Here is a 14957-nt window from a genome sequence, read left to right on the forward strand (position 1 = left end):
GGTAAAGATTAAAAAGTATGAATAACAAAGTGACAACAAATACATACCTATCAACAAGTGAATCTAAAAATCAAGTGAATAAAAAAATCTGATAACAGAATAAACTGGTGAATACAAGAGAATCAGGGGCATAGAAAGGGAGTGGACTGACAATTCTCGGGGGGAAGGGAGTGTGGGGGGTGAGGGAAGAGACTGAATAAAAATCATACACCTATGGATGAGGACAGAGGGGGAGGTAAGTGCATGGGGTGGAATGGGACCCGGGTGGAAGGGAGCTATGGAGGGAAAAAAGAGGAACAACTGTAATAATCTGAACAATAAAGATTTATTAATAAAAAGAAATAAACAAAAAATAAACATCATGGATAAAGGAGAGGTACTACAATAGACCTGAGAAAAAGTAAGCTGTAGAATATCCCCAAAGGGACACAACGTTATTATATCTATGTATATAACATCTCTAAACATTCAACTCTTTACACTCTGTGTTGGCATAAAAAGATCTGGAAGCTCCACAGAATTCGTTCAAAGTAGCTGCCCCTTGAGGGTGGGTGTGGGGGTAAAAGACATAGAAAAGGGTCTTCTATGTTTACTTCAGACACCATTGTATTGCTTTTAAAAAATGCAAACATCACCCTGGCTGGTGTGGCTGTTGGTTGAGCGTCGTCCTGAGTACCAAAATGTCGTCGGTTTGATTCCTGGTCAGGGCACATGCCCAGGTTGCAGGTTCAGTCCTGGTCAGGGTGTGTGCATACAGGAGGAAACCCACCAATGTTTGATGTTTGTCTTTCATACCGATGTTTCTCTCTCTCTCCCGACCCCTTCCTCTCTCTAAAATCAATAAAAACAAAAACATTTAAAAATAAATAAGTAAACAATGTGGAATTTAAAAATGCACACATGCATTACTTTGTAATTAAAACACAAAAAGAAAAATAATCAAAAGTAAAAGCAGGGCTAGAGTCTATATAAAAATATTAGTTCATTAACTGCCAATAATATTAACCTAGACTTTATTATAATAGAACAAAGATGACCAGGAGTACTCTAATGAACATCTTTTCACATCAATTTTACTCAAATTTTTATTGTTTTGACAATCTGCTGAAGAGAAATTACTGGGTCAAAGGAAATGGTAAAATAACGTATGGCACATGCATATGAGATAATACTACATAGCCATTAAAGTGATTTCTGCAAGGAATTTAAAATGAAATAACTAACATGCAGTGGGGAAATAAGATAGAGAACTATTTAGAAGGTTCGTGCACGGGGGGTGCGGGGTGGGAGTGAGGGGATTGGGGGGGTGGGGGGTGGGAGTGAGGGGATTGGGGGGGTGTCCCTCAGCCCGACCTGCACCCTCTCCAATCTGGGAGCCCTCAGGGGAGCCCTCTCCAATCCGGGAGTTTCTCTCTGTCTTTGCAATCATATGAGCGAATTGTCTGAGACCCCCAACAAAGTTTGGTTTGTTGCTCACAGAATAATAGAGGGATTTTTCTTTTTCTTTGCTTCATTGGTGGAGATTTCCTGGACGTTTTAGGATATCTTCCCTTTAATTTTTCCTAGACACTCTGATTTTACTTATGTCTCTCACCTTTGCTTTCCCTCCATCCCCCACCCACAACAGTAACTTGCTTCAGACTCACTTTGCTCTAGTGTCTAGGTCACAGTATTTCTCAACCTTCTGGCCCTTTAAATATAGTTCCTCATGTTGTGACCCAACTATAAAATTATTTTTGTTATACTTCATAACTGTAATGTTGCTACTGTTATGAATCGTAATGTAAATATCTGATATGCAGGATGGTCTTAGGCAACCCCTGTGAAAGGGTCGTTCGACCACCAAAGGGGTCGTGACCCACAGGTTGAGAACCGCTGGTCTAGGAGATCCGTCTGCCATCAGAACTATGATTCCCAGCATTCCTGGTGCTCCCTGCACTCTCGGCTTCCACTTCTGGTCCTGGGACTGCCATCAGAACTACTATTCCCAGAATTCCTGGTGTGTCCCCAGCCCTCCCCACCCCCCCCGCACTGGGAGCAACTGAGGGAGCTATGGCCCCCCAAGCCTCCGGCTCTCCTGCTCTGCTCTCTGCCCGGTGACCGAGGGAGCCACATTTCCCAAAGCTGCCAGCTCTCCCGCTTCTGCTCTCTGTCTAACCCCTGTGTATGCACATTAACCCACCATCTTTGTCTGGTTAATTTGCATATTCACTCCTGACTGGCTGGTGAGCGTAGCAAAGGGAGGTCAATTTACATGTTTCTCTTTTATTATATAGGACTAGAGGCCCGGTGCACAAAAATTTGTGCACTCGGGGGGGAGGGGGGCCCCTCAGCCTGGCCTGTGCCCTCTCGCAGTCTGGGACCCCTCGGGAGATAACGACCTGCTGGCTTAGGCCTGCTCCTGGGTGGCAGAGGGCAGGCCCAATCCCTAGGTGCAGCCCCTGGTCGGGCTCAGAGCAGGGCTGATTGGGGAGTTGGGGCGCTGCCCCCTGTCATGCACAGAGCAGGGCGGATCGGGAGGTTGCGATGCCACCCCCAGTCACGCTCAGGGTAGGGCCGATTGGGGGGGTTGGGGCACCGCCCCGTCACATTCAAGGCAGGGTCGATGGGGAGGTTGCAGCGCCACCCCCTGTCACGCACAGAGCAGGGCCCATCAGGGGGTTGAGGAGCTCCCCCTTGTCACTCAGAGAGTAGGGCCGATAGGGGAGTTGGGGCACCGCCTCCTGTCACCCACAGAGCAGGGCGGATCAGGGGTTTGGGGTGCCGCCCTCTATCACCCACAGAGCAGGGCCGATCACGGGGTTGAGGCGCCGCCACTCTCACACTCAGGGCAGGGCCGATGGGGAGGTTATGGCTCTACCCCATCACACACAGAGCAGGGCCCATGGGAGGGGTGGGGGTTGTGGCGCCACCCTCTATCACCCACAGAGCAGGGCCGATCAGGGGGTTGGGGCGCTGCCACTCTCACACTCAGGGCAGGGCCTATGGGGAGGTTATGGCTCTATCCTGTCACACACAGAGCAGGGCCGATCAGGGGGTTGAGGCGCCGCACCCTGTCACACACAGAGCCACAGGGCGATCAGAGGTTGGGGAGCTCCCCCGTATCAGGCACAGAGCAGGGCTGATCAGGAGGTTGGGGCGCCTTCCCCTGTCACAAACAGAGCAGGGCGGAGAGGGAGGTTGTGGCCCCGCCCCGTCACACACAGAGCTGCAGGGTGATCAGGGGGTTTGGGTGCTGCCCCCTGTCATGCTGATTCCAGTGCCGGGAGGCCTCTCGGCTCCGCTGATCCCAGTGCTGGGAGGCATATTACCCTTTTACTATATAGGATAGAGGCCTGGTGCATGGGTGGGGCTGGCTGGTTTGCCCTGAAGGGTGTTCTGGATCAGGGTGGGGATCCCCACTGGGGTGCCTGGCCAGCCTGGGTGAGGGGATGAGGGCTGTTTGCAGCTGGTCACACACCCTTCAGGGTGGGAGTCCCCACTGGGGTGCCTGGCCAGTCTGGGTGAGGGGCTGAGGGCTGTTTTCAGGCTGGCGGGTGAGGGAAGCTCCCAACCGCTCCTTTTTTTCTTTTTTTAATTCTGGGCCAGCTTTAGGTCTGAGGCTCCAGCTCTTAGTCCTCCGCTGCTGAAAGTAGGTAATCAAAACAATGTATAACTCCAGCTCTGACTCCAGCTCTGAGATCCCAGCTCGCTGAAAGCTGGTTTCTGGGGTTTTTTTTAGCTTCTATATTTGTTACAATGTTCAAATTGCAGGCTCAGAGGCCGGCAAGGCAGGCGGGGAACGTTGGTTTCCTCCGTCACTGAAGCAAGCAAGCCTCATGTTAGTTTCAAGCTGCCTGGCTGCCGGCCGCCATCTTGGCTGACAGTTAATGTGCATATCTCCCTGATTAGCCAATGGGAAGGGTAGCGGTCGTACGCCAATTACCATGTTTCTCTTTTATTAGACAGGATGGGATCACCCATTCACCTATCCATTCATCCAGTAAGGCATAAAAAAAAACTCACCTACATTTTAGGAGTGGCTATCTCTAGGTGGTGGGATTACTGGTGGACTTAATTTTCTTGTCTTTTCAAACTTTTTCTGTAATAAGCACTATTTTTATAATACTACTTCAAAATCTGTACAGGGTGGGGCAAAAGTGGGCTTACAGTTGTTCATACAGAAAATAATACAATACAATAATTAATAATACAAGAATAAACTGTTTTATATATTAACAACTATAACATATTTTTGCCCCATCTGTATTAAATGAAAGGGACAATTTTAGAAATAAGAATAAAATGCAAATAATAAGAAATACATTTACTTCTGTAAGATATCACATGTACTCTAACGATCCCAAATTTAAAGGCTAACCTCAGTTTTAATGCTAACCCCAAACAAAATTCCCCATGTTGTCCTATGTCATAATCAGTTAATCAGATACTAGTAGGTGCCCTAAGAGTTAGAAACCTTCTGCACATCAGGGGACATTTATTCAACTGCCTAGTATTTCTTCCTGGTGGTCCTATAGATATTTTGAAATGTTCAAAATTGAATTCATATTCAACATTTACCATGTCCAACACTGAATTCGTCATCTTTTTCCTCAAATTTGCTGCCGTTCTTTATCTCAGTGAATGGTATCACCATCCACCCACTCAATTACCCAAGCCAGAAACCTTGGACTCCACTTCCTTCTCCTCCCCGTCCACTGAATCTATTACCACATCTCATTAATCACACTCTTAATTTCTCTGGACTTTGTTCACCTCTCTCTATCGCACTGCCTTCCAAATTCTGGCTACTATTGCTTCTCACTGTAATAGCTGGCACCAGGAATTGAACCCGAGCCCCTACGGTGCGCAGGCTGACACTCCAACTACTGAGCAACACTCTAAATTTCTTAAAACCCTTAAATGGTCCCCAATGTTCTTAGCATAGTATTCAAACTCTTTAACATGGCTTATAAGATCCTACAGGTTCTTACCCTTATTTCCTTCCCCAGTTTTCATTTCCTACAGCTCCCCTATGCTTACTCAACATTATAGTCATCCTAAACCACATCTGGTCCCTAGAATGTGCCATGCTCGCTTCCCTCTAGCCTTTGAAGACATGGGTCCCTCAACATGGAACACCTGGCTCATTTTAAGTCTCAACATAAAGTTAAAAACTAAAAATTTTTTAAAAAATACATTTTTATTGATTTCAGGAAGAAGGGAGAGTGACAGAAATATCAATGATGAGAGAGAATCACTGATCAGCTGCCTCCTGCATGCCCCCTACTAAGGATACAGCCCACATCCTGGGCATGTGCCCTGATTGGGAATCGAATCATGATCTCCTGGTTCATAGGTCAACACCCAACCACTGAGCAACACTGCCCGGGCAAAGTTAACATTCTTTAAAGCCTTCCCCAAATCACCTTGGACTCAGTCATGAACCTATAAGCACTGGGTGTCCCCTGCTAGCTTTCATGGCACCTACCATAACTAGTACATTTATCACACCGTATCAGTAGTGATTCCATCTGTATCCCCCACAGCACTCTCACTTCTAAGAGTTAGACCTGTATCTAACTTGTTCATATTTTATTACCAGCTAAAATAGTACCTGGGTCACAGAACTGCTCAATAAACATTTGCTAAATGAAAAAATATAAAATTATTTTTAAAAAATAATGATGAAGAGCCTGGCTGGTGTGACTCAGTGGTTGAGTGTTAACCTATGACCCATGAGGTCACAGTTCGATTCCCAGTCAAGGCACATGCCTGGGTTGCGGGCTCGATCCCCAGTAGGGGATGTGCAGGAGACAACCAATTAATGATTCTCACTCATCATTCATATTTTTCTCTCTCCCTCTCCCTTCCTCTCTGAAATCAAGAAAAAGATATTTTTAAAAAATGATGATGAAGAGCACTTTTTGGGTTGTGGCTTTCAAAGGCTAGGACAGTAGTAGAATATGTGTTGTAGGACATACTTTATTTTTTTAAATCTGTAAAAATAAAAATTCTGTGTGTCCTTTTAATGGGAAAGTTGCAACCTATCTTACTAGTTTAGTCACAGACCTTGTGACTATAAACTGATTCTACGTGTATAAATACATGTTGAGACAATGGCATTGTGAAGTAAGGCAGGTGTTGTTATTTTTATCTAAATCTCAGAGAAATTACAAGATTTATCCAAAAAGAATTCCAGACCAGTGCTTTTCCAACTGGTCTAACTTAATGTGTTAATCACCTCTTGTTAAATAAAGATGATACTACAGACCAACTACAAGATGAATATGAACTTTGAACTGTTTATCTACTAATAGAATTGCGTCATCCACCCAAAGTACCTCTGTTTTGTTCATGTGACCACTGACACACATGCATGGGGGGTGGATGGAGGAGGGCAGTTTGTTGTAATAGGGCAAAGCAGTGCTAACTGCCTTGTGAAGGGATCAATGCCATGACCCTGACCTTGATGGCTAGGGTTTCCCAACCCTCTTTCATTTCAATGCAAACAGACTTCAGTCGAATACCAAGAACGTTCAGAAAAAGGAGAAAGGAGTTTAACTTCAATGAAGGCACAACTCAAACACAGTAGTCTGGTATTAAGATTTTTTGTGTCCTGAAATTTTACAAAATGGTCAATCTAAAATGAGTGCTCTATTTAATTTACTTAGGCCCATTTAGATGCTGAAGAGGGTATACTTTTTTTTTTAATCCTCACCTGAGGATATGGTGGGTGTTTTTTTTTTTTTAATGATTTTAGAGAGAGAGAGGAAGGGGAAGGGAAGGAAATGGAGAGAGAAACATTGATGTGAGAGAAACACTGATCAGTTGCCTTCTGTACATGACCAACCTGGGATTGAACCTGCAACCTTTTGGTATATGGGATGATGCTCCAACCAACTCAGCCACACTGGCCAGAGCAAGGGTATACTTTTTATCTGAAAAACCTTAGGACTCTCACTATAAATAGCTAATGTCAGTCTCAAAATTCAGTAGTTAAACATAGTTTTATATTCCATGAAGTCTACTTTTGTGTGCATTCTGAAAACATGTCGAAATATGTTTTGCTTTTTCCTGATGCCCTCCCACTCCTTCCTGAGTCACCAGGATTTTGGCATCAGATTGCAGTGGTAATGAAAACTGATGATGCAGCAGGTGGACAGGAAGGGGCAGTAGTGGAAAAAACTTAAAGGACAGCCTGAGAGATCCAAGATAAATACTTGGCACATAAAAGCTTAGATACATATAGGCAGTTCCAGCCACAGTTAGTCACTGAATTATTTCATAAGATTACTTGGCATCTAAAATATAAGCACATACCTGATAGCTGCTACCTTTCCAGAACTTTTTCATTTCTTTACGTCTCCAAGCAACAATTGAGGCAGTAATAAGTGTGCACGGTACTAAATAGAGGAGAGCAGGTTGCCCCTTTTTCATCAGCACCAGAACAACAAAGGTAATTATCATGCCAACAGCATAGGCTGCAAAAAGAATAACAAATATCAGTCATTTCTGAATGCTTCCAAAGGTGGATTTTAAAAGATTAAAAAAATGTATTTTTATTTCATTTCAGAGAGAGGAAGGGAGAAGAGAGAGAGAAACATCAATGATGAGAGAGAATCATTGATCGGCTGCCTCCTGCACACCCCCTACTGAGGATCGAGCCCACAACCTGGGCATGTGCCTTTGACTGGAATCGAATCTGGGACCCTTCAGTCTGCAGGCTGACCCTCTGTCCACTGAGCCAAATCAGCTAGGGCTTTTCTTTTTTTTTTCTTTTTCTTTTTCTTTTTAAAGATATTTTTATTGATTTCAGAGAGGAAGGAAGAGGGAGAGAGAGATAGAAACATCAATGCTGAGAGAGAATCATGGATCGGCTGCTTCCTGCACACCCCCTACTGGGGCTCGAGCCTGCAACCCGGGCATGTGCCCTGACCGGGAATCGAACCATGACCTCCTGGTTCATAGGTCGACACTCAACCACTGAGCCACACCAGCCGGGCCAAAGGTGGATTTTTTAAATCCCTAGTTGAAGTACCGGTTTTCAAGTATTTGAGGACGATTTTACCCTATGACTTCTTTTCATAATTTCATTATTTTCCTAGACTGTAATTAGGAGAGACATTCTATAGGGCTTTTGAAAAACTTGGAAACTGGTTAGTATAAATACTAACCATCAACCGTAGGTAAATATAATAATTCAAGAAAGTCTCATGTATCTGTTACCATTAAGGATTTTGAGTTGTCTCACATTTTAGATAACTAAAATTTGGAGCCTTAGGTACTAATGATTGCTTTGAAAAAAATCTTCCTCACATTGATTATGTATTTCCTGGTCTTGTGCAACAAGAGCACACCAAATATCATTTCATCTTTTCTTAATGACTCAGGGTCTCATTTTGAACATGGGATCTGAGAATATTGGAGCTGGAAGGGCCTTTACAGACAACTGAGTCTATCTCCTCATTTTACAGATGTGGCAATGGAGGACCAGGGAAGTGAAGTGAGCTGGCCAAAGTGACACAGCAGAAGTGACACAGTCCCTATTATTCACCTTTTCACCGAGTGTTCTTTTATTGTATCACAGTAACTGGTGCTAGGCTCTTAATGTTAATGCCCTTAGAGCAGCGGTTCTCAACCTGTGGGTCGCGACCCCTTTGGCTGTCGAACGACCCTTTCACAGGGGTCGCCTAAGAGCATCCTGCATATCAGATATTTACATTACGATTCATAACAGTAGCAACATGACAGTTATGAAGGAGCAACGAAAATAATTTTATGGTTGGGTCACAACATGAGGAACTGTATTTAAAGGGCCAGAAGGTTGAGAACCACTGCCTTAGAGAGTACACACTTCATGGCCTCAGATTGCTCTTCTTTTTTCGTTTTTTATCTCTTCATTCACTTGTTGTTTCTAGTTATCAGGGTACCTATTTCTAGCAACACCCTTCTCTACTGCCAACCTACACTTTTAATTTTCTAAATTTAATTCGATTGTGGAATGAAAAACCTTACTAGAACAGTACCTACTAGTAAATGGCTCTGGTGCAGGCCATTTACCTAAAAGAACTCTGGTGTATGGACTTTGATATACCTATTTGATATGTTCAGAAGTAGTATTTTTGGCTCCCTTCCTGCTCCTGTCTGTCCTCAACAACAGAAACAGAGCCCTAACTGGTTTGGCTCAGTGGATAGAGCGTCAGCCTGTGGACTGAAAGGTCCCAGGTTCGATTCCGGTCAAGGGCATGTACCTTGGTTGCAGGCACAACCCCAGTAGGGGGTGTGCAGGAGGCAGCTGATCAATGTTTCTCTCTCATTGATGTTTCTAACTATCCCTCTCCCTTCTTCTCTGTAAAAAAATCAATAAAATATATTAAAAAAACAAATAAACAATAGAAACCGAGAGATAAGTAACAACTACTTGCTGTCCTAGGTGAGATGTTATTGTGCCATAAGTTCATTTATATAAATACATAGTTATCCATACAGTATTTTTTTTAAATCTAGTATTATATAATTTGACTACTTGTGTGCCAGTTGCTCTAATAAGTATTTTACATATAAAATGTAATGTTTTTCTTTCACATATAATTTCCTTGTTAAGCCTCAAAAACCTTGTGAAGTAGGAAGTATAATTATTCCTTTTTGATGGGAAAAAGTATTTGTCTTATTAGTTAGTGATGACGAATTAGAATTTAGAGCTCCTTATTTTTAGACCTCTACCTTTTCCTACGTATAACACAATTCAACATAATAATAAAAAAACACACAAAAAAGTTACCAATTGTGGAGGAGACATAGTATATAGAAGAAGAAGAACCAGTCTGCTCATCAAATCTTCTACAGTATGCAATCAACAGGCCTTAAAAGAAAAAACACTCAGCGTTATTTTCTTAAAACCACCACCACAACTCATAACACAACACTGTTCTATTTTCTCTCTACTTGGCTTTACTATGTAAGTAAAATGTTTTTTTGGTGAGTGTGCGTATTTTTCGTAAGAGCTAGTACTTTTTACCCATCCACAGGCACTTAGGACCCAGGGAAACGGTAAGAAACGTGAGGAAGGACAAAGTGTCAGCTAATTGAGAGATATTAATTACTTCTAAACTGTATTTTTAGTGGGCTAGGGTGAAGTTTATTCTACAGGTAGCCCAGTGAGGAAAATAATGCAGAGCTGCAATAACGGTCAGAGAAGACATGCTAAAAGCTCGTCAACTCCACCATATGCTATGCTATATGTTTTGTATTATAGTACCCTATAGGGCAGTGTTTACTATGTTTCTAAATCACTTTTCCTAAAACGTAACTATTATTTTAAAACAGAAGTAACAGGAATTATAATACATTTGGTATTATTGAATTAAATTTTTAAAAAGGGTTTTGAATATATTATACTTCCTTAAGGAATAAGGTCAAACTGATCCTAGTTGCTTCCTCTAAGAGACTTTTTGAGCCATGGAAGATATACTTTGGTTGTTACCAATTGGGCTTTGTCTTCTACCACTCAAAATGCTTTTTTCTTTCTTTATCATTGATCCCAGCTCTAGCGATAGCCAAGAGATACTTAATACAGAGTAGGTAACTTTTAACAAATACTATACATCTGACAAATTGAAATGATCAGTATTTTTTACATAATTGTTACAAACAATTGCTTACCTGGTACAATAATGTCTCCAAAACCCAAAATGGAAACTGGCATGGGGCATACACTCATTACTGAGAAATATGCCAGCTTTGGTACTTTGATGACTACTGGTAACTGTAATTATTTAAAAAAAAAGAAAAGAAAAAGGGTCACCAATAAACCCTCTTCGGAATTTTTACCCATACCTTTTAGAAAAGGAAGAATTAATATTAGAATGATTGTTTTAACATTTTAAAACTGACATTTAGAAGAACTTGAAATTAGAAAACATAAACTAGACACATATATATTCTGAATGTATAGGAAGCTTGAAAGAAAGAGATATGTAGTTCTGGAAAAAACGAAACACGTGTAGGGTTAACAGTATGACTTCTAGTATCCCCACATCTAACCTCTTTTCCATTTTTAGCAAAAATATGACTCAGGCCTTGAAACAGATTTTTTTTTTTTTTTTTTTTTTTTTTGGCAATCTGGATTGTTTTCCCCCAAAGAAGAGTCTTGTCTCAGAGGCTATAATTTAAAGTCCAATGAACATATCTGAAATACAATCCTTACTTTCTCATGGGGAGCTGAGGGTTGACCAGTGGCTTCCACCAAGTTTCCATCATTCTAGGATGAAACCCAAGTCAATAGGTAATTTAATAATTTAGAATAACTAAGAAAAGGGCTATATTCTGTGAGAAATAAAGTTTTACAATACCTTAACATGCACGACATGACCAATTAATTACACAGGAGGGCAAATTATTAACTGGACACACATACATACAGTGGCAGCCAGTTCTGTTTAAATGCCATCGCTACCTTTTCATTATTTCCAAAAGGTCCAGCTGCAAGTTCAACCATGATACTCTCGCCGTTCTAAAATTGAGAAGATGAAAGAAATTGTCCAATCGTTTAAAGAGAACAATCTGACAGTATGATTTGGCTCTGTGGATTATGGCCTACCATAAATTGATTTTTTAAATGCACCATAAGCCCAGCTGCTGTTGCTCAATGGTTAGTGCCGACGTATGAACCATAGGTCACAGTTTATTCCCGGTCAGGACACATGCCCAGGTTGCGGGCTCGATCCCCAGTAGGAGGCATGCAATGATTCTCTCTCATCATTGATATTTCTACCTTCCTCTCCCTCCCCCTTCCTCTCTGAAATCAATAAAAATATTTTAAAACTAAATAAATAAAATAAAATACTCCTTTTTTCCTAAAACAGTCTCTGTAGATAAGTTGGAGTAATCAGAAACAAAATCCACCTAGCAACACTGTTCCACTTTATCAGAACTCAACAATTTTCAGAAACTGACAGATAAACCATATACAGCTTATTCAAGTGAAGCTTTGCGCACTGGTTTGTATTGACAACCATATCTAGCATTTCTAATGGGCTATAAATTTTTCTGCTTTTAGTTATATTATGTCATATATTATGTGTCCTTAGCCATTTTTAGCGATAACAATTAATGGGGACAGAAGAAATATTTATTTTTTAATATTTAGATGTGTATTCAATATTGGTAACTTTATTTGAATAAAAATACATTTGATCTCTGGCTACTCCCCACAATAACGAAACAATGAAGCCAACTTGAGAGACCCAGCCCTAAAGAACTTGAGATGCTTCTCTACCCTAACTGCTGTCCAGTATCAGCCCTGTCTGCTTTTATGTCCCAATCAAAACTTTAACCTTAGCTGAGTTCTCTCCCTTGTGTCTGGCTCAGGCTTGTTATGTGGGCTCTGTGACGAGCTCATTAAAAAGTTATTTCCTGCCAGCCAAGTCTGCTGTGGAGAGGGGAAACATTCTGAGGTAGCGAGCTTCAGAATAGGTAGTGGGAAGGTAAATAAATGCTAAAGTTTAGAAAAATTGATTTACTAACTATAATATTTTACATATGGGTGGGTGCAAAGGAGAAGTCACCGGAATGTTTTTAGGAGTACTTTGCTGATACCTGAGCTATAGAAATCTTTTCCTCATGTTAAGCTTTGGGTTACTGAAGGGTTAAGTTACAGAGTTTAGAAAAATAAACTAATATTTAATACAGTTCCTTACAGCAAACTCCCATCATGTGATTCAATTTTCAGTTAAAAGAGTTTGGCTTGTTTTCTAACTGTTATTTAAAACATTTAACTAAAGAACATCATTGATATCCTCTCAAACAGTCCAAGATATTTGAGTAACTACTATCTGCAAAATACTATAACAAAAACCATGGTGTATGAAATAAAAATGATGCCCTAGCCAGTTTGGCTCAGTGAATAGAGCATCAGCCCTCATACTGAAGGGTCCCAGATTCGATTTTGGTCAAGGGCACGTACTTCGGTTGCAGGCTCGATCCCCGGCCCTCATCAGGTTGCATGTGGGGAAGCAACCAATTGATGTGTCTCTCTCACATCGATGTTTCTCTCTCTCTCCCCCGCCCACCCCCCTCCCTTCCACTCTCTTTAAAAATCAATGGCAAAATATCCTCAGGAGAGGATTAACAACAAAAACGAAGATAGGCTCTTATTGTCAGTACTAATAGACACCGGCCCTGCTAACTCATTAAAAGTTTACTAATACCAGGGTTGAGAACATGTTTAGATTGTCCAATATTCAATCCTTGAAATTTTCAGTGAGAACAACAAAAATAAGAAATTGCATATCTGATTTTCATTTTGAGTTACCTACTAAAAGTAAGGTCTATAATTTCAATAAAAACAAACCAGACTGAGAAGACAGTGTTAAAGTAAATCTGTAACAGTGAACAGAGCAAAGAGCACTTCAATCTTTCCACCTGATCAGACTACTAGGAATTCCTAGTTGGTGGGAACTAAGATAGAAAAAAAGGAGATGAAGAATTCCCTAAGCACAGAAGAAAGAAAGAGGGCTGAAAGACATTTTTATTATTACCCTAAACTTTTAAAATTCAAAAACTCTTTATGTATAGAGATTGGAAATAGTTTGCTGGCAGACACGTTTGACATTTAAAAAGTGATACTAGTGTTAAAACAAAATGGAAAAATTATTTTAAAACAAGAATTTATATAGCTATAGCCACTGTAAAATTTATGTGTCATATGCTATGACGATCTGTTGACCTATGACAATGGCTTTATAGAGAGAATGGTTTACTTTCATTATGAGATCTCTGATGGAGTACCTTACAGAAACATCTTATTGAACCAAATACATTGATACAAGCTAGGACAACTTTAGATAGAACTTTAAAAAAACCGCTTTAATAAGTTAAACAATTTTTGTTATAATCCGTAATACTAGTTCTATGCTTTTGTGGGGTACTATTGCAAATAAAGTCAATTAGTCAAATGGCTCATCATCAAGGCACAGAAAGGTGGTAGTAAGATGGTTGTAGTTGTGATTTGGGCCAATTTTAGCTCTCCAATGGGGCATAGGCTTGGCTTACGCCATTATAGCAAGTACCTAATGGAAGTGCAGAGTTTTACAGTGATTTTACAGATCGTAGGGACTAAAGAATGGATAAAGAACGAATGGGGGAAAAAGTAGTGATTATAATATCAAATATTAAATATGTGAAAGTGACAAAGGATAAAGAGATGATAGAAAGTTACAAAGTAAGACACGAAATAAAATAGGGGAAATGGGAGAATTAGACAATAATTTAAAATATATTCATGAGATAGGAACAGGGACAAAGTGGAAAAATTGGGCAAATAATGAAAGACTATCACATTCACCCAACACCTCTCCCTTATTCTGAGAACAGCACCTTCATTTTATTGAGGAGCTAGTGGCAGAGCTGCAAATAGATGACCTAGGAGATGCCAGTTGTTATGATTCTAACATAATGGAAAAAGCCAGTCTGAGACCATGAACACATGGACAGAAGCAGAAAGGGGGCAGATATAGCCCTGCATCTAGTTTCTGCGGAGGCTAGCCCCATCTTGGCCTCTACACACAGCTTGGATAGACGGGACCTTTTTGGTACAGAAGGGTAGGTTGGGTTCTGTTAGTTGCAACCAAAAGAATTTTACTGGTGGAAGAGGGAGGATGAAATGCTAGTAATACGCCTTCACACAATGGATTAGGAAACTGAAGCACAAAGAGCTATCTGACTTATCCAGGGTTAAGGGTACAAGTTAGGTCTTCAGATTTCCAGTGTGGTACTCTCAGATGACAGCTACAGAAATGAGAGTAGCAATGCCACATTTTCATTATTATTGTTGTCTATTTTATCTACGGCAAACATTTACTTACTGTTTCACAATAAGAAAAGATACTTTAAAAAGGGAGGGAAGCAAATTTAGAGATATTCTCATATTCACATCAGTCAGGAGACATTTTTTACTTAGCAGAATGGCTTAAAGG

General features: G+C 41.0%; 1 protein-coding gene across 3 annotated transcripts in view; it reads right to left on the bottom strand.

The window, feature by feature from the left end:
* The window catches only part of SPPL2A (signal peptide peptidase like 2A), a 51106-nt gene that overhangs the window by 7207 nt on the left and 28942 nt on the right, over positions 1-14957 (bottom strand). Inside the window, exons 11-16 of one of the 3 annotated variants that reach the window (XM_036301369.1) lie at positions 11438-11494; positions 11189-11242; positions 10645-10747; positions 9764-9844; positions 7303-7463; positions 307-831 (exon numbers count right to left, since the gene is read on the bottom strand). In XM_036301369.1, the coding sequence (XP_036157262.1) occupies positions 790-831; positions 7303-7463; positions 9764-9844; positions 10645-10747; positions 11189-11242; positions 11438-11494 (498 nt within the window). In that variant the 3' untranslated portion in view covers positions 307-789. Of the gene's footprint in view, positions 1-306; positions 832-7302; positions 7464-9763; positions 9845-10644; positions 10748-11188; positions 11243-11437; positions 11495-14957 lie in introns of those variants that run through there. The other 2 variants (XM_036301361.1, XM_036301376.1) reach the window with 2 other exon arrangements.

Source organism: Myotis myotis, unplaced genomic scaffold (genome assembly GCF_014108235.1).
Source record: "Myotis myotis isolate mMyoMyo1 unplaced genomic scaffold, mMyoMyo1.p scaffold_m19_p_1, whole genome shotgun sequence".
Classification (NCBI taxonomy): Eukaryota; Metazoa; Chordata; class Mammalia; order Chiroptera; family Vespertilionidae; genus Myotis; species Myotis myotis.